We start from the raw sequence: 19,707 nt of genomic DNA, 5'->3' as shown, positions 1-19,707 counted from the left end.
ATCACTACAGTAACGTGAAGAATGCAAAATTTTTTTTCCAATGGTTACTTGCTATATGTTCTGTTTACATGTGGGCTTTTAAAACAACTGGTTAAAATATTTTAAAAAAACATTCACGCTTTTTAATCATGCCTAGTAAACTCAGTGAGAGCAACTATGAGAAAAAAAGCTAAGGAGATACAGATGGACCTTGTGATATTTATGGATTTTATAATTTGAGATTTTGCAGTAAGGCTGTTACATTAACAGAGATGTTTGGATAGTGTCTTAATGCACTGACATGATTTGGATTTTAATGCAGAGAATCATGTAGATTTAGTCACAGCTTTCTGTGCAAGGATCCTTTTACATGTAGAAAAATGGTGGAGTTAGGACAATAGAAGAATAATTATTATGTTTCTTTTATCCCAGAGCAGCAATTCATATGAGCCTTGTACAAAGACAGACAACTTCCCTAAAGTTATACTGTGCACAATGAAAATTTTTTAATGAAATCATATCCTGTGAAAAGATTCCTGTATTAGCCTTTATCTAAACAGGGGCTGAGGAAGCTAGGAGAGAGCAAGTTAAATATTTTTTAGGCCTGGACAGTTAATTGAGGATGTTAAGAAACTGAAATTTAACCAAACAGATGGGTGATAAAGTGCTAGTTTCAATATGATTGAACTATTGAATTTAGCCAACCAGAAAGCAAACAACGTTCTTCCTCAAAAGAGAGTAGTAGAAGTCAGATAAGTAACAGCAAGTACTCTCTGGTGTGAATTTCCCTGTGTTCCAGGTAGTACTGCACTCACACTAAAAGCCAAAACAAGCAAAAAACACTTAAGAATGGCATTTGGATGTTTCCATCAGCAGTATTTTATCAAGCTTCATTACTTTTTGTTAGTTTAATTTTTTTTAATGGAATCAGGGATAGTAGAAAAATACACTTATTTTCTGTGTAATGTATCAGTGATAATAAAATCCTCATGATTCTTCATTTAATGATATCATCAGGAAATAAAACTAGAGGGCTTTTTCCCCTCATTTTTAGCCTAGTAGAATGAATTTGTGCCTTTTCTTCACTAAGGACAATTAATGCTTGGATGGTGATTTAAATAGATCTGTAGGGGAAAAAAAAAGCCCAAAACTCCATTGAAATAAATCCTTCTGATATTAATGTATATCATTTCTGACTTCCTAAATAGATGTAAGCTCGAGAGATTTAATATGCTTCTCTTACTGCCTGAAATAATTTAACAACATTTTTCCACTTCTAGCTTTTGAATGTTGTTTCATCTGTGGCCTGTAGAACTGAAATCTCTGCCATTGCATTTTATATGATAGATGGAATGCTTTGGCCTTCAGATGGCAAATGTATATGGCTTCTTAGTGAACAGCTCGATTGCATTATGTATAAGTCAGTCTGGAAGCAGCGCAATCTACCATGAACAGGTGTGATACATTCTGCAGTTAGCTCTATCTTGTATGGGCAATTGAATTTTCTTATCTATATCTATCTTTATAACTCCCTTCATCATTTTTTAAGTGGTCCCTACCTCTTTTTCTTTCTAGGGCTCCATCCTTTTTTTCATCCTCTGAGAAGCATTTAAAAAGGTAGCTCACTTGCAACCAAATAAATTTCAGTACTGATGAAAGAGAACTTCACATAAGATTGTCTAGATTACAAATACTGCAGCTCTGGACACAACCTTTGCTGGTCCCAGTGCTACTGAACTGTATCATTTGAATTCATACATAATAATAGTCATGTCAATATAGATGGGTGAAGACACACTGTGGCTCATTCCACCTGCCCTGGTTGGTGACTGCATGTAAGTGGTTCTGATCCAGGGCTGCACAGGTCCACAGAGCAGCACTGTCTATGCTAACATGCCCTGTTTCTGTTTATTCAGAAGATGCTTCTGATAAGAAATTAGTATTTTTCCCTTTGACATTTGTTCAATGTTCTGATAAATGTTCTATGCCTCCTGTTTAATACTTATATTTCTTTGTACCCTTAGAGGAAGATGAAGTGGCGAGCAGAGTTTCACCTGAGCCAGATCTGATCCTGAGAGATTACCAGATGGAAGTTGCAAAGCCAGCACTGAATGGGGAGAATATCATAATATGTCTGCCTACAGGCAGTGGTAAAACCAGAGTGGCTGTTTACATTACCAAAGATCACTTGGATAAGAAGAAAAGAGCATCTGAGCCTGGAAAAGTTATAGTACTTGTTAATAAGGTACGTTGGACTATTTTTAAAGAAATAGTATTTTTCAGACCTCATACGCTGTTAATACAGAACTTGTAAAATGAATATAAACACATTTCTCAGCTTCTCCAGATGTAGCTATGTTTAAAGGCATACAGCTCTAGACTGCCATCTCCACTGCACCCCTCATCCTGGTGCAAGCATGAATGATTTTAGAATACCCTGCTGTGAGTGCAAATTTAGATCTGCCCCTAATAACCACATTATTGGAAAAAGTATAATTTCATGTTAGAATGAATAGAATTAAATAATTTTTAAAAAAATATTTTTCACATTCTGCATTTCAATTTGGTAATGAAGGCCACTTAATCAGTCTCACAGTAGTTAGGGAATATTCTGCCAGATTTTCTGATAATTACTGTAAGTTTTACAGTTAAATTTAGCACATAATAATACAATCTTCTGTAATTAGCACAATATAATATAATCTTCTATTGTAATATTAAAATATAGAAAAACATTTAAGAATTTTATTAAAGGAATAAAAGATATCCATATCCTCCTGTAAGAATAAAATTGATAGCATGTTATAAGCTCAGTTAAACAGCCAGAGCATGCATAGTTTGTTCGTTCTTTCTAAGGCACAGTTAAGCCAAAGTTCGTGGGACAAAAAGGTTTCGTAGGAACAGCTGGAGGGAAGGGGTTGGTTTGAGGATTTTTATTGCTTCGTTTTGTGTTTTGTGTTTGGTGGGGTTTTTTTAATCCTACACTGCAGTTAATAAGAGAATGTTTGCTTTTTAAAAAAAGTATATATTGCACAAAGTGTATGTTCACCTAACAACATTTCTGGCAAACGGGCATGTATTTTAATCCTATGTATGCTCTGGTTTAAATTCTTTGGAAATCTTTATTCAGGTACCGTTGGTAGAACAGCATTTACGAAAGGAGTTTAATCCATTCCTGAAGCGTTGGTATCAGGTTATTGGTTTAAGTGGTGATTCTCAGCTGAAAATCTCATTTCCTGAAGTTGTCAGAAGAAATGATGTCATCATCAGTACAGCACAGATCCTTGAGAATTCACTGTTAAGTGCAGCCAAAGAAGATGAAGAAGGTGTCCACTTATCAGGCAAGTGTTTAATTCTGAGATTTTTACAAGAGTGCTAAAAGTATGTCTCTATTCTGGAAAATTGCAGAGTAAAAACGTGCCACATTCAGTAGTTAATGTTTTTTCAGTTGACTGGTTTTATAAATGCAAGCTGTACTCAGAGTCAAAACCAGATCTTAGTTAATGAGCATGCAGTTTTTTCAAGCCAAATTAGACTCTTGCAGTTCATTTCTACTAAATATTTGTTATACTTCCTATTTTATCTAGCAGAAGCACAACTTTGTGCAAATGCAGCCCTACTGCAAGCTTGGTAGAACATTGAGTTACATCAGATAGAAGCCATAAACAGGATGAGAAAAAAATTATAAAAACTCAAATGTAGACAGTAGTTTGAGAAATACAATGGAACAATATAAAAGCCAATCCATTATAAATGTTTTATTCTTTAAACTCTTACCATTTTTCTAACATACAGAGATAGGATTACTTATAACTGTCTCGGAGGCTGGCAGATATAATGGTCTCCTACAACAGTTGAGGAAAGTTGAAGAAAACAAAAGACATGAGATGAGATAAAATTCTTTGCCCAGAATCCTGAAGTGGCAGATATCAATGGGAGATCAGAAAGGAAATGATATTATCTGCCAGTTACATGCAAATAATGGAACAGCTCCTGACGTCAGCTCCAGGATTTGGGCTGCAGTGACCCTCCTCTGTGAGATGTTAACTTCTCCCTCTATCTGCAGGCAGTCAGGTCTTTTAGATGGGGCAGGATGAATATCAGAGCTATGATATTCAAAATAATGGATCTGTGATAAAAGAAGTACTTGTCTGGGTGTTACAGAGAGAGCAGAGAAACCTGAGGGTCAGTCTGTGTCTATCAGTGCCTAGTGCTGACTGAAGTACTGCTTGATCCAAACTAACTACTGCAGAGCTACTTGGATACCTCAGAATTGCCTCCCCTCCTTCAGAATGCCTTTCTATTAACCTAGGCAGAGTACCAGAGATTTTCTTGTATTTATTTCCTTTCCACTGCACCTAGGTTAATAAACCTTCCCAAATCTGAATCATTTGGGAACACCATACAGAGGCACCTGAACATTCTACAGAAACTCTGACGTGATCAGAGAATTGGGCTGAGTCACAGCCAGTTTGTGTAAGGAAGTGGTTTTTTGAATGGGTTTCACACCTTGCAAAGCTTCCTTCATAAGGAGTTACATTTTTCCAAAAGTGAGGTGGCCTTGCAAACAGGACCATGTTTCCATGCTATAACACCTGTGCTATTAAGTTTAGCTGGACTGAAGCCAAGCAAGCCCGAACAGAGCCACCTTCATTTTTATGGCTATGGCTTGGTTAAGTTGCAGCCTATATAAACCATCCTAATTAGTTATATGGGTTTTATTCCTAATTTCTGTTCATACTTTCTTCATCTGTTTCCACGGAGGTCTGCATTACACGTAACACAGAATTCTAGCCTCAATGAAATGGAGGGGACTCTCTTAACTGCGTTTTCCCAAATGCTTACTCTCTTTACCAACGGCTGAAGTCACCCTGTGGACTTCCTAAAAGCTGTGTATCACTTTCTCTGTAGAAGCACATCTCTTCTGGTGGATTATGTCCGTCCTGAGTAATGATAGGAATATGCATTACAGAGATGATAGTCAAACATCAAAGGGAGTAATTTCACATTGGCAAAATATCTGAGAAACTGCCAGCACTGTTTCTGAAGTCTTGCAAGATGTAGAAATCTTAGAAATAAATATAAATTTAGGTTTGAAACCACATCACTCCAGTCCAAACTGGCTTCCTGAACCACTTGTGTAAAGACAATCAGATTTCCCCAGTGACGTAGAATCACAGAATAGGATTGGGAGGGTTGGGAGGGTCCTTTAAAGTTCATCGAGTCCAACACCCCTGCAATGAGCAGGTATATCTTCCACTAGATCAGGTTGCTCAGAGCCCCATCCAACCTGACCTTGAATGTTTCCAGGGATGGGGCATCTGTCACCTCTCTGGACAACCTGTGCCAGTGTTTCACCAACCTCATTGAAAAAATTTCTTCCTTATATCTAGTCTAAATCTGCCCTCTTTCAGTTTAAAACTATTACCCCTTGTCCTATCACAACAGGCCCTGCTAAGAAAGCCCCCTTTAAGTACTGAAAGGCTTAAAGGTCACCCTGGAGCTGCCTCTTCTCTAGTTTGACCAGCCCCATGTGACATGGAGCACTAGTCTGCTTTCAAAGCAGTACTCTTTGGTTTAGCCTTTACATGAAATTTCTCTTGTTCAGTCTCCAGCTTTATTTAGGTTCTTCAAAGACAAAGTTACATGATATTTTCTCCAGCAGAAAGGCCAATTTAGAATGTTCCAGTTCTCTGTTAGTTTCCAACTTCTGCTACCAGTTGTTGCAAACTCATTTGCAGCGATGCAACAAATTGAGCACGCTAATGTGTAAAGAAGACTGTGGAAATTGTCCAGATTTAAAAAAAAAATTAACCCTGATCATTTCAGTGACCTGCTTTACTGTCATTTCCACAAATGTTTGTCAAACTGTAGGAAACAATGTTGAATTGTAGGGATTTCAACACGGAGAGTTATTGGCCAGCTAGAGGAAGAGTGGGAGCTCCATAAACCAGTTTTGCTGTTAGAGAAACATTCCTGAGTCTTTCAGATCTGAACCTTGAAATATATGTCTCTGTCTGCATATGCAAAAAGAGGGAGGAGATGTTTTCAGTGTTTGTTAGAAATTTAAAACAAACAAGAAATATTCTTAATTTTCCTTATTGTATAGTACTCTACCTGTTGCATGTAAATATGATCTGACTAAAAAAGCACATAATACCTGTCTGAATCTTCATCAATTACCTCAGCTACAAAAGAGAGATGGTAGTACTCTCACCATCTGTTTGTTCTTTCCAATGACACATCCATAAAGTAATATAAATCTTTCAATTGGACAGGAATAGGGAGGAAATCTCTGTGTTGCTACACAGCAGAAGCATATTTTGATCAGGACAGGCCTTTCTAAAATGTCTGAAAGGCCTCTAACGTGTTATGTATCTTGTCATAAACAAACTATGTATTTTCTCAGATACAGTTATGGATGTAAAAGATAGGATTGAGTTAAACTGTGGTATGCTCTTACCACTGGTTATTAAAAATATCTCTCTAAACTTCTTTATACCATCAGATTGATTTTGCAAAAACAGAAAATGTAGAAGTCCTTGACGCCTCAGGAATGCAGCAATGATTACACGGTCTATTAAATAGGTACAGTTTCCATCCACACCTTCCTCCAGCACCACAAATTTCCTAATATGTTAGGGCTCAGACAAACTGACTGGTTCACTTCAACAGTCTCCTTACCTGTAAGAAGATTTACTCACACAAATTCTACATTTGAAAGAAAATTAATCATTTTGGGGTTCGGTTGTTTTGTTTTTTCTTCAGATTTTTCACTCATCATTATCGATGAGTGTCATCACACGCAAAAGGAAGGTGTCTACAACAATATAATGCGACGTTACTTAAAAGAAAAGAGGAAGAACAGGAAGCTGGCAAAAGAAAACAAACCACTGATCCCACAGCCTCAGATTCTGGGACTTACAGCCTCACCTGGTGTAGGAGGTGCAACATCCAACTCAAAAGCTGAAGAACATATTCTGAAAGTAAATCGCCCTCGCATTTGCAAATCACCAAAGGAATATTGTGTTGTTCAAGTAAAACTTTTAAAGTCAGTGTTCAGCTCCAAATATATAAGCTGATTTTTTTTTCATGCCTACATGGGAGTTCAGCTCACAGACATTCAGCAACTACAAATTAATGGAAATCCATGTACAAATAAAGGTTACTTTACAGGGAAGTAGGGTTACTGAAAAGGGAAGTTAAATGACTGCCTCACTTGAAAAAAATTATCAAGTTAAGATCAGAGGCAAGAAATCCACAGAATAGTGAGTTTTCTTAATTAATAAAAATCTAATTTTCCATTGGTGGATTATAATTTACTGTGTATTCCTAAATCCTAGAGACATCACGGTATTTTATATCTGTATTTCTGGAGTGACTAAGTTGGGCTTTTTTGTGGATCCAGGCAAGTGAAGAACAAAGTTGAATACTTAAACAAGCAGAAACCATTTGTGAGATTCGTGTAGACTACAGATGTGTTTCTTTACAGCAGTTATAGTTACTTGTTAAGAGGGGAGAATTGTGTAGTTGCATAAATACCTGACTTGAGATAATTGGTTAAAATGTGTACTTAAACAGCTGTGACTCTAAAGAAACACTGTTTTACTTGAAATTCAATGGATTTACATTAGTAATACAAAAGTAGAATTTAGCCCAGTATCCAGTGAAAACTCCTGACTAGGAAATTGCACAAGAGGATTTGCTATTGAATAGGTGAGGCTTGCAAGAAGCTTTTATGCTGTATTGAAATAGATAGAATCGCGAGATCTTTTGAGACAAAAATGTTCTGGCAGTAGAAGCAGAGAATTCCTTTTCATCAGCTCTGAAATCTTAATGATAGGATGATGGCGTTTGTGTCTAAAGAAATGTAATCCAAATATGCAAGCTCAAATAGATAACTTCTGCTAGAGACATTAAAAAGGTTTCCTGCCAGGCTCCCTTTCCTATTTTCTCTGCTTATGAAACTTTTAAGGTTTCCCATTATTACTTTAGACTTAGTGACAGAAATGTACATATTTTCTTCTTGGAAGGGATCAAAAGGAGAAAAGTCCAGTTCAACTGTGCAGTTAGCACAGAAATTATCTCTTCCTGTTCCAAGAAACATAATTTCGTATTATGTTCTACACTCATGACCAGCTCTTACTTTTATAATTACTCCTTAACATTCATTTTCTTTTTTTCCTATTTCACTATTATTTTTGTTTATTTGTTTTGTGCTCCAAAATCTTCTCTTCCCAAGTATTGATGGTATATTTTCCTTTTCAAAATACCTGTTTTGCACCCTGATCTGCAAGTTTTTTCCAGTGCGCAAGGATCACTCCTGGCCTAAAAAGTAACTTGTTCAGCTTATCTCAAATGCTTTTCAAAGATTTGGCCTTTCTTATGCTGATAGTGTCTGTATCCAATTTTTGTAGGAAGAAAATAAAATCATATAAAACCCAGTATCTGAATGAGAACCTCTGTTGCATTAATTCAAGTTTTCATGTGGAATAACTCATTAAACATTAAAAGAAATAACTTCGTTTTCTCCCAGATCTGTGCCAATCTTGACGCACGTAGAATCATGACTGTTAAAGAGCATGCCTCCCAACTGAAGAACCAGGTGAAGGAACCGTATAAGAAGACTGTGATTGCAGATGACAAAAGAAGGGTAGGTTTTTTCAAACAAATCAGCGTTTAAGTTATACTGGCCTTTAAAAGTGTGTTGTATGGTATCAAAAACTTTTGGCTAATGCTCTTTTTCTATAGATCTATAGTGCTAATTTAAATATGTGTGTATTTATCTGCTGCTTCCCTCTGTATGCAAAAGTATCAGTAGCGTCAAAAAGAACTAAATTTTTGCATATTTGAGTTATATTTTTGCTGTATCTGGTCAAAAGACCTTCTGAACCATAGTTAAAATGTTTGTATTGGAGTGACATTATATTCACTGAAGGTAAGTTATTTCACAGCGTAATTCTTGTGATTTTCAGAACTATTTATTTCCATAATTCTAAATGCACTTAGCAACCTTACTTGTTTTTTAATTTAAGGTTTAACATATTTAAAAAATACTCAGTGTAGTACTAGCTAGAAGAGTTTAGGCCAATGTTTTCATTGCCACAAGATGATGACTTACTTTGGTAATCAATTTATTTCTAGGATCCATTTAGAGAGAGAATTACTGAAATCATGAGTGAGATTCAAAACTATTGCCAGCTCTATCCAAAATCTGAGTTTGGAACTCAGCCATATGAACAGTGGGTGATTAGAGAAGAGAAAAAAGGTAACCACATAGCAAAAATATCCCACCTTTGGATCTGTTCGAGTTATTCTGTACGCAGTCAAGTTTTTGTACTTTTTGTTCTCTTTTAGCTGCAAAAGAAGAAAAACGCAAGGAACGTGTCTGTGCAGAACACCTGAAGAAATACAATGATGCTCTCCAGATAAATGATACCATCCGAACGGTGGATGCGTATAATCACCTAAATAACTTTTATAAGGAGGAGAAAAGTAAGAAGACAGTAACGAGTGATGATGATGATGATGATGAACCAGCAGTATCAAAACAGGATGAAACAGATGAATTTCTAATAGGTTTATTTCATGGTAAGTTTGAAATACAGTGGGATATTTAATATTTTAAATCCATATGATGCAACTATTATGCACTAACATGATTTGCATAGTCCCATTAATTATTACATCCTAGAGATTACCATGTTGTTTATTATGACAGTATCAGGATGTCCCAGTTCATATAGTATGGAGTACATTAAACAACATCGTAGTGTGATCACGTCTCAACATGTGGTAGAAGTTCTTCAGCTTTGGCCCAAGGGTACCTTATTTTTGCTGATAGTGAAAACTGTACTCTGCTCTTCTCCAGTGACGTGTCCCTGAGGACACTCTGACAGATAGACAGAATGTGTATTCCAGTAGATGCTCTTGAGAGGCAAAAAGTGGACCAAATGAACTACAAAAGTAATGAAATGACAGGTTTTTAACCAACCCTTTCTACCAAATTTTGTTTGTCTATATACTAAGAGCTGGGAGCGATGACCTTGAGTAAGTTTCAAGTGAAGAGCAGATAGTGAGAGAATTAAACACAGGATCAAACTGCAAAGATCAAAGTTAGTTGCCTTTCTTTTGGATCATTCACCCTGGAACTGGGATTCATTCATGTGTGTCCTTGACACACAAATCTTTTTTGCATCTCTTTTTCCCGTACTGCCTTTACAATGAGGAAGAGGTAGACAAGTTTGCTCCCACTGCTTATGGCTCCTGCGTGGTGCAAAAGAAAATAGGTTTCACTGCAGCATGTATCCCAACTTCAAGTATCCTATGAATTGCAAATTTAGAATGCCATTGTTAAGAAATTCCAGAAGTGTTAAAAAAAACTTTTAGAAAAATAGATTAGGTTAGATAACATTGTTGTGTTTTTAATGACTCTTTATACCTGTCTTTATGCCCCCTTATATAAAGCTGTGATTTAGCTCTTTAATACGGTGCACTTAACTGTACCACTTCTGGTATGTAGACAGAGTTTTTTCTTTTGCTTATTCTTACCATGAAATATAAGCAAAGTGTATGTTAAAAAGCTAATGGTGATTTATTTTGATTGATTAGTGTGTTTGTAAACTCACTTGAAAAATAAATTGGTATGCCACAGCTCTTCAAACTGGATGTGAATTAGCCATGCTGGGAGAATTATATAGAAAGCTGCTCTTTGCTTTGTTTTTTTCTAGAGCTGTTATTTTACATCGTTACTTTTTCCTAATTTACATATGTTATTTTTAAAGCAAAAAAGAAACAGCTGAAAGAGTTGGCTAGAAAGCCAGAATATGAAAATGAGAAGCTAATACAGTTGCGAAACACTTTAATGGAGGAGTTCACGAAGACGGAAGAACCTAGAGGAATTATTTTCACCAAGACTCGGCTAAGCGCCTTTGCTCTATTCCAGTGGATTAAGGACAACCCAAAATTTGAAGAAGTGGGAATTAAGGCCCATTACCTTATTGGTGCTGGACATAACAGTGAAATGAAACCCATGACTCAGGTACAGAACTACACGCTACAGCATTCAACTCTCTTACATGTTTTGAGAAAACAGCTTGTTTTAGTACTAGAACAACGGACAGAAGTTTAGAGCCCAGAGTTCTGGTTTCATACCTGCCAGCAACTTACCATCATAAGCTGCAGGACAGGTGAATAACAATGTCAAAATAATTTTATTTGCACAATAAACAAGCTGGTTTGGTTTTGGATTCTATGGCAATAGGATTAACAGGCAGCCATTTCCTAGAGGAGTATCTAGTCAAAAGGGACACAAATTGTAGTGGAGCATAGGAAGAAAAAGTGAACAAAATAGCAATAGCAAAAATGTGATAGTTAAATGAGTTTATATTTGTCAGGACAACAGTAATTCAAATCATATTTTAGTTGCTGAATTGAAAAATAAAATTAATTACAATGTTGATTATGCCTGTCTTTTTGTGATATAATTGCTTAATCAACTTATACCAATTTATATGCATGCTTCACACTGACGCATAACCATTGAAAGAGAATTTGCCAAAATTTGCAATGAAAATTTCACAATTGATCACTCCACAGTCCGTCTCATACCATTGTGTTGACTTCATACACAACATCTCTTGGATAATTTATACCAACATTTTCAAAACAAAGTACCTCAAGTGTCCTAAAATCTCTCTTCTATTCTGCTTTTTACTCCCCATAAAATTGCCATTTAAGCAAAAATGGTGTGGTTTACTGCTGGCCAGAGTCCATTTCCTTCAGCTGCTCTCAGTTTCAAAAAGAAGTTCGGAATTAACTCTCTCAAAAAGTTGCTTGTTTTCTATGAAAATTTGGCATTTAATCTGTACACCACATTGCACAAACAAAATAATAGCCTCTACATTTTGAAGCTGAATATAGCAAATCAGAAGTTTTGTCCCTCTGCTTAAATTTGTCTGAAATATCCAGCTAATTCAGGACTCTATGTTTTGGGTGCTTTAGTTTTTTAAGTGTATCATTGCAGTGCTTTTTGGTGCTCCCCGGATCACCAAAATTGTGGTCCCCATTTATTATGGGAAATTTTAAGTGCTTTGGAACTTGACTTGGAAGTGCTGAAGTCTGTACTTTAAGCTGAAATTACTGAAGTAGTAGAAATTTTGAGTAAGTAGAACCTTTGAATAACTACTTAAAGAATTTGAAAATGATAGAACAACAACAACAAAACTATATTATCAAAACTCCTAGCATCTATGACATGGGCTACAAAGTTTTGATAATATAGTTTTAATAACCAAGATTGCTTACCTTAAAAGGCTGGGTTCTGCTCCCTCCTCCCTCAAAAAAGGTACTGAACACCTACTGTATTCAATAGGAACTCCTTGTTTGTAATCTTAAAGATGCTTAAACGCAATTATTGAAGCCACTGATGTTTGGCATTCCACTCTGAAATGATCTGACTGTAATTCCTTACACCTCTTAACTGGAATACCCTGATGACAGAAACTAATACTGAAAGTTAATATATTGATTTTTTTTAATTTACAGAATGAGCAAAGGGAAGTCATTGATAAATTCCGAGGTGGAAGTGTAAATTTACTTATTGCCACTACTGTAGCTGAGGAAGGCCTAGACATCAAAGAGTGTAACATCATTATTCGCTATGGCCTCGTCACCAATGAAATTGCTATGCTGCAGGTATGAGTTTACTGCATACACAACTTATTTTTTAAAGTGCTTTTCTGTCTGGAAATAGTGAATCATATACCTGGGCTTTGGAGAAAATTTTGAAATAGTTCAATACTAAAAGAGAAAATGTCCTTGCAACAAGGTTAATTTCCAGTTGCCATCCTCAGTTTGCATGCAATATAAAATTTGCCTCCATGTGTAATGGTGTAACATCAATTTAAAGCTCTACACAAACAGCTCTCTTACAGAAAAGGTATAAGAATATGATCAACAGACTGGTTTTATATAAAAGACATTTGTACCACAAACAGCTAAAAAGAGATAATTGCATATCAGAATACTGGTTTGTCCACATTCTCACTTAATTTGTGAACACAAATATTTATATATTTAATATTTAAATGCATGCTTATTTTTGGTGACAAAATATAGTTTTGCTTTGCAAAGTGTTAAACTAATCACAAGTCTCCCAAGTACTATTTCACAGGTATCTTCAATGATAATGCAGAAACAGTATATGCTATTCACTGATTCTTTATCTGCCTGAGCTAAGTGGGAAAAAATGCTCTGTGGGGACACTGCATAAGGAACAGTACATGTCTTCCATTGCAAAACTAGGAACAAATGTTGTGCAGTGTTGCAGAGAACATTGTGCTGTTTACATTGTACTCCTTGCAAATTGTAGGCTCGCGGTCGAGCTCGAGCTGATGAGAGCACCTATGCACTTGTGGCTTCAAGTGTCTCAGGAGCCGTTGAACGTGAAGATGTTAATATTTTCCGTGAGAAAATGATGTATAAGGCCATCGAGCGTGTCCAGAACATGCCACAGGAAGAGTATTTAGATAAGGTATTTACTACAACTCTACACTTTCCCTTTAAAGAAGACTGATTTATATTGTTAAGGAATACTTTCTATTTGAAATCTACTTAGGGAAGGAAAACTTACTACATATGGCCTTGAATATTTCTTCCAATATTTGTTGTATAATCTATGTTTTCTGGGCCCTTAGAAAATTCTGCTTTCTTTTTGGTAAGCAGGGAAACACACAAGTCAGGAAAATTGACTAAAAGTCATGTTGTCTGTGCACTCAGTAAAATAAGGGAAAAAGAAAGCTATTACTGTCATTCTACCAGAATGTTATGGTGCTCTTACTGATCTGCTTCTAGATTCAGAATTTGCAGTTGCAAAGTATCGTGGAAAAACAAATGAAGGCAAAGAGAGATCAGCAGAAGACATACAAGAAAACCCCTTCATTAGTAACTTTCCTATGCAAAAATTGCCACAAGCCGGTATGTTCTGGAGAAGACATACAAGTTATTGAAAACATGCATCATGTCAGTGTGAAAAAAGACTTCCAGTAAGTGTTTATGAACTACTTTATCTCTTTCAGGCAAAAAAAATATTTTCTTTTCAGTAGGGCTGCACATGGCCTGTAACGCTCTAGGTCCCGTGAGGGGGGAAAAAAAAAAAATATTATTTCAATATTGTCAAGTCCTAGGCTCTATGGAGTTTACAGTTAATGAGTTTAAAGGAAACGTTTTTTCTTACCCCTGATTTTGAGGTGACCAGAGTTTGACACTTTGGAAAAAGATAAAGGTCTGATGATAATATTAACTGTCACATATTATATAATATGGTATGTATTCCATAGTGTAACTGGAACCAAAGATGAATACGTTACCCACATACATACACACACCAGTAACAGACCCAGGATAAGAGTTTGACTCAAACAACATATGGGCCAGGAGCCGTGCATTGACAATTTTATATTTAGAGGATGTTCATACTGGTGACACATCCCTTTTAGTTCTCCCAGTGTTCTTGCTCCTTCTTGTCTCTTTATTGCAAGAGATGCCATCTAGTTTGGTAAACATTTGTCTTAAGCTGTGTTTTTCAGTGCCATGATGTCAGGAGGTGACTTTCTCTTCCCACTCATAATGGAAATTAAGAGACCAAGAAAATGTTTTAATTCAACTTCAATTCTATTACAGTAAATTTGTAATGTGTATTGCACATTACAGATCAGTCATGCTTTGCTAATTATACAGCAGACACTATCCAACCAAGTTATTGCCCTCCAAAGTTCTCGTTTCTTTGAGACATATCTCTGGTATAATTGTAAATACTTTTAAAAGATTTAATGAGAAATTAGTACCCATATGTTGAAAAAGTTAAAACTGAGCTGCAGCCCTAAATATTAAACTGCTTTTACTGTGAAATTGTCTTGTCAGCATAATGTTATCAGTCAATTCAAACCACAGGGTAATAATTCTTATAACCCCTCAGCACTTAGCTAATAGTACCCCTAGCACAGGCTAATAGGAACCTTCAAGATCAAGCACTTCCTAAACTAAAGGATGTAAGAACGTGCACATACTCTGCAGCTCTGGATAGTCAGAGCCAAAGGATTCTGTTAAGGGGTAAGGTTGAACTACAGGCAGCAAAAAGAAGACCTCTAAGTATCATTTATTTGACAGCTCCACGGCACCTGAAAAAAGCAAGCTAGATCTATCCCCTATTGTAACAGAGAGCCTGCTGCTCCTGCTTTAAGATGTGTGAGGGAGAATGCAGCTCCTGACATGCTACGGAAGGAGGCATGGAGTACAGTTTATTTCATCATTGCTTAGAACCATGAAATATCACCTCGCGTTTTCTCCAACTCCTGAACGTGCACAACAATCAGACAGTTTATGACCTTTTAGGTTTCATATCTGACTTCAGCAATTGTAGTCACTGTGTGTATAAGGCTATATGTAGCACTGAATGACCAATGTATTCTGACGCACGCTTTCTGACTGTTTTTCAGAACTCTTTACCATACAAAAGAAAATAAGACACTGCAAGATAAGCATGCCGATTACCAGACAAATGGGGAAATTATATGTAAAGACTGTGGACAAGTGAGGAACAACTTATTTTCATACTTTTATGTTCTTGTTATCTGTATTTATTTCCATCTAATGATCTTGTCTATTTTATCTGAAACGTAATTTCCTTATACTTGCAGGCTTGGGGAAATATGATGGTTCACCGAGGCCTTGACCTGCCTTGTCTAAAGATAAGAAATTTTGTGGTTGTGTTTGAAGACAAGAAAACAACAAAGCACATTTTTAAGAAATGGGGAGAACTGCCCATCAGGTTCCCTAGTCTTGATTATGCAGCTCATTGTCCTTCAAGTGATGAAGATTAAGGACTCAGAATGAAAATAAAAGCCCTGTCAGCTTTTCTCTGACTGATTAGAAGCTCCTCTGTCCCATAGACAGTGCTGCATCATAAACGCTGAGAAAGCTCCTGGGCATGAGAAAACTGTTTTGAAGAGGAAAAAAATCCAAAGAAGGAGAAGGACAAAGTCACATGGCTGCTCTCTGCGCTCAGATTTGCAGTGGTACTCTGGGACAAAGATGACGAAATACATTGCAGTCGTGTATCCATGGAACAAATTCCTGTCTCTACTCACTGCAGTCCATCATGGGGTGACAACAGCATGAAAAGTGTGTTAGGTGACTTGTCGTCAAGCACAGAACACAGGACAGACATCTTAAGACTTGCCATGGTGATTATTTTCTGGGGTTTTTTCCTGCTACAACCCTTTAGAAGATAAAGCGTCTCAAATGAGGAGCCATGTAAAGAGAACAGATTAGCTGAGTGTTGTTTCTGAATCGTCATTGCTTCATCAGTGTTTTCGTGACTGAGTTCTTCCCCTCTTATCTTTATCTGTAAGCTCATACATTTTGACAGACTAAAATTAAGTTTCCGTTAAAAGACGTTTCAAAAAATCAAGCCTTTAAACTGACTTGAAATTGGTTATTTTAATGTCCAAGCAGCACAATGCCAAGTGTCTTTCTGTGTGTTAATGTCATAGGATTGTTAAATTGGCTCTATAATGAGGTATGTATTTTTTCCAATAAATTACTATAATGATTAACCTTTACCAACTGTGATACTGTTTATTCTCTTTCACTGTAAGTATTTTGACAATTTTGACCACGGTTTCACCCTAGATATTTAAAGGATAGTGGTATTCTGACAGTAAAAATAGCATAATGTGTCTTCATATTTATCTCATTGACAGATTCTTGCCCCCCGCCCCCCGCCATTTGCAAGTAAGATATGGGAGAGTGGAAAGAAGGTCAGTCTGTTGTTGTAACAGTCAGCTTTGCAAATTCAGGATAAAGTGGTATGGTTACTGGCATGGATGTGTAAACACTTCAGTAGCCCCAGGTAAAATTTCGAAGTTGCAACATATCTGAAAAGTATATACCAGCAAAAAATAATCTTATTATGGATAGATGTGTAATTGCTTTACATTTTTAAAAGGAATATAAATACTGTGCACATTTTTAAAGTCAGATTTGATTTCAGGTTTATGTCAGGACCAGATTTGGGTGGGTTTTTTCATATTTCTGGCCTTGCTTCAGGGAGAAGGGAAAAAATCTAATTTCTGACTGAGAAGAGCAGCACATTTCAGATATCACCAAACTGATATAGGCAATTTTGAGATTAGCTACTTACTTATAAATAAATTATAGCATTATGAAATAAATATGCACACTGGTAAATTTTTGGTATAGCAGTTTTGTAGATTAGAATGTGCTTAAACTACAGAAATTGTGATTTATTTATAGGTTGAAATTATTGCACAACAATGACTTACACCAATAAACTACTACCTTAGGGCTGTAAAAAAAATCAGGCCTATTGAGAATTATTGAGAATTAAGAGATTATATATGCAAAGATGTTTCAGGACACAGCAATTCCACAGGTATTTTTGAATGATATAACTAAAATAGAAAAGGCCAGGGGGAAATAGGGAGTGTAAATGGTTTGTAGTGTATGTGTTTTATATTTGTGTATATCTTTATATAATGTTACTTTTACCTTTATGTATCATGCAAGGCAGAACAAATGTGAAATCTTCACCAATTTCTTTATTCAGCATTAGATACTTCATTAGTTTAAAAAAGAAACACAAACCACCTCATCTATTGTCCTTAGAAACTCGGAGTTAATCTCTTTCTTGTATTGTAGTATTTTGCTTAGTACTGAAGCTTTTGGCTACTTCTAGAATCTGCTAATTTAGCATTAAGTGCAGGACAAATTTTATACTTTTTACACATTGTTTTGAGAATCTAAGTATTTGAAAATGTTGGAGGTGATTGATAGATCACACCCATAACATGTATTTTGCTCATGTTCTCAGTATCTGAGGAGATGCTATGCAATATATTAAAAATCACTTATTAGAATTGTCTGTCTTGGTAAATAGTCGGCATCTCTGGATTTCTGTATTTCTGAGTCATTATAGTTATGTAAATGTAACATAATACACTGTACATGGCATTTTCAAGTGTCTGAAATAATTTATTCAGTACTTTAAAGAAATGTAAAACCCTGGTAAAAAGATTATATCATTATGTAGATTGCTGCTGGGTCCTCAGTCAATTTTCTATGCTGAGTAGATTTTCTGAAATCTGAGCTTTTGATACTTCCCTTTATTGAAGCAACAAGAGCATATGTAGCAGGATTTCTTTGTTCTTTTATAGTTGAGTTCAACAGGGCCGTATCACAAACATGCCTGGGTTTCTTGTAGTTCACCTGTGTGCTGCCGTTAAACTCCCAGCTCCTAGCGTGACTCAGCCACATTGTCACCAAAGCTTAAAGAGTGTTTGCACAATCTCACTTCAGCATAATGTGTAATGAACCTCAAATGAATCCTGCTGGCGTGTAGGATAAGGAATTTCCACTTCAAGTTATTGTCTCTGAATGGGGTTGTAAAACGTGCCTATATTGTTCATCCAGGAAGTGTGAAGTTGTAAAAAACAAGCTAAATTGCCATATTTTATCTGCTAGTTACTTCTGCATTTATTGCCTTTATGGACCCAAAGTCCTCCAGGGAGTGTGACAAATCCTGATTGTATTTTCTACTTACAGCTTTTATTTGTTCACAAATGTGGAAAGAAGAAAAAGCTATTAGTCACTGTGGATTTGTCTAGCTATTGGTGTGGCTACTTAAGAAATGGTTCGACTTTAGTTGCATTTTCATTAGTCTGTCTACTTTTGGTCTGATGTCATGCACAACCTACATCTGTAAATCTGCATTTCCTCATCTGGGAAATATAAATACTTTAGTAACCTTAGAGTAGCTGCGTAGTAGGTTGGATAGTTGCTTTACAAACTGAGTATGTTTTCTGTTCCATATTTTGTCCATTTCTTCAACTGATTCACCCTCATTCTAGCTTCCTTACACTTTTATTTCTATCTGATGTTGCAGAAGTTCAGAAGTTCGGAAAAGCTTTGGCTGCTGAAAGAATTACTGTTTGTTTCTTCACTTGTACAAGTACAGTCCAGCGAAGAGAGTTCAGGTGTTAGGAGCAATAGATCTACAAAGTTTGTAAAGGTCATTCTCTGACAGGTAGATTTTGTTTTGCTTCTAATGCTGCAACCTTTGTGAATCTTACTACAGCACATGCTTAAATCATTAGACTTCCAAATTAGAAAAATACATAGTATGCAGCATATAGTCATTTTGCAAAGTCTTTTAGATCATGTGAGTTTGAATCATTTCCTTTGAGGCATTCTCTGAGTACGTATTCATTAGAGGAAGCTGCATATTTGGAAATGAAAACTAGCCTGATCAAACCCTGCATTTGCACTTTTGTGATGTTCTGGTTGTAAGGAATAACCAATGTTGGTAGGAAAAAAATTGATTTCTGAACTGCGTTATTGAAAATACATACGGCATTAACCACAGAATGCTAGGAAATAAGTAACAGTTTGGAAATAAGAAGCATGAGTTACACGGGGAAAAATTCTTTTGCCACGATCCTTTTCTGTTTTGGAAATTTTGAGTAGCTGCGGGTTGATCTTGTTAGGAAACACTATTGTTTTTGAGCTCAGTTCTGCCCTTCATCTACAGTGTATGAGGAACAATGTATTTTTGCCTTCTCAGCCTTTTTTTCCTGGATCTGATTCAGAAACTTTATCTTGTATAACTTATACTTCACTGTTGTGACAAGAACTTGGGAGACGGAGCAA

The 19,707-nt window shown here is 36.2% G+C and overlaps 1 protein-coding gene across 1 annotated transcript in view; it reads left to right on the top strand.

The window, feature by feature from the left end:
- IFIH1 (interferon induced with helicase C domain 1) overlaps nt 1-16,601 on the top strand; it is a 30,307-nt gene extending 13,706 nt beyond the window's left edge. The window contains exons 5-16 of the mRNA XM_063341309.1: nt 2,004-2,224; nt 3,110-3,320; nt 6,748-6,965; nt 8,516-8,632; nt 9,124-9,247; nt 9,337-9,570; nt 10,764-11,020; nt 12,526-12,675; nt 13,352-13,513; nt 13,834-14,024; nt 15,477-15,570; nt 15,678-16,601. Coding sequence (XP_063197379.1) covers nt 2,004-2,224; nt 3,110-3,320; nt 6,748-6,965; nt 8,516-8,632; nt 9,124-9,247; nt 9,337-9,570; nt 10,764-11,020; nt 12,526-12,675; nt 13,352-13,513; nt 13,834-14,024; nt 15,477-15,570; nt 15,678-15,860 — 2,162 coding nt within the window. The 3' untranslated portion in view covers nt 15,861-16,601. The remainder of the gene's footprint in view (nt 1-2,003; nt 2,225-3,109; nt 3,321-6,747; nt 6,966-8,515; nt 8,633-9,123; nt 9,248-9,336; nt 9,571-10,763; nt 11,021-12,525; nt 12,676-13,351; nt 13,514-13,833; nt 14,025-15,476; nt 15,571-15,677) is intronic.
- The last annotated feature ends 3,106 nt before the right edge of the window (nt 16,602-19,707 follow it).

Source organism: Chroicocephalus ridibundus, chromosome 7 (assembly GCF_963924245.1).
Source record: "Chroicocephalus ridibundus chromosome 7, bChrRid1.1, whole genome shotgun sequence".
Classification (NCBI taxonomy): domain Eukaryota; kingdom Metazoa; phylum Chordata; class Aves; order Charadriiformes; family Laridae; genus Chroicocephalus; species Chroicocephalus ridibundus.
This window is presented reverse-complemented; position numbering and strand designations above follow the sequence as displayed.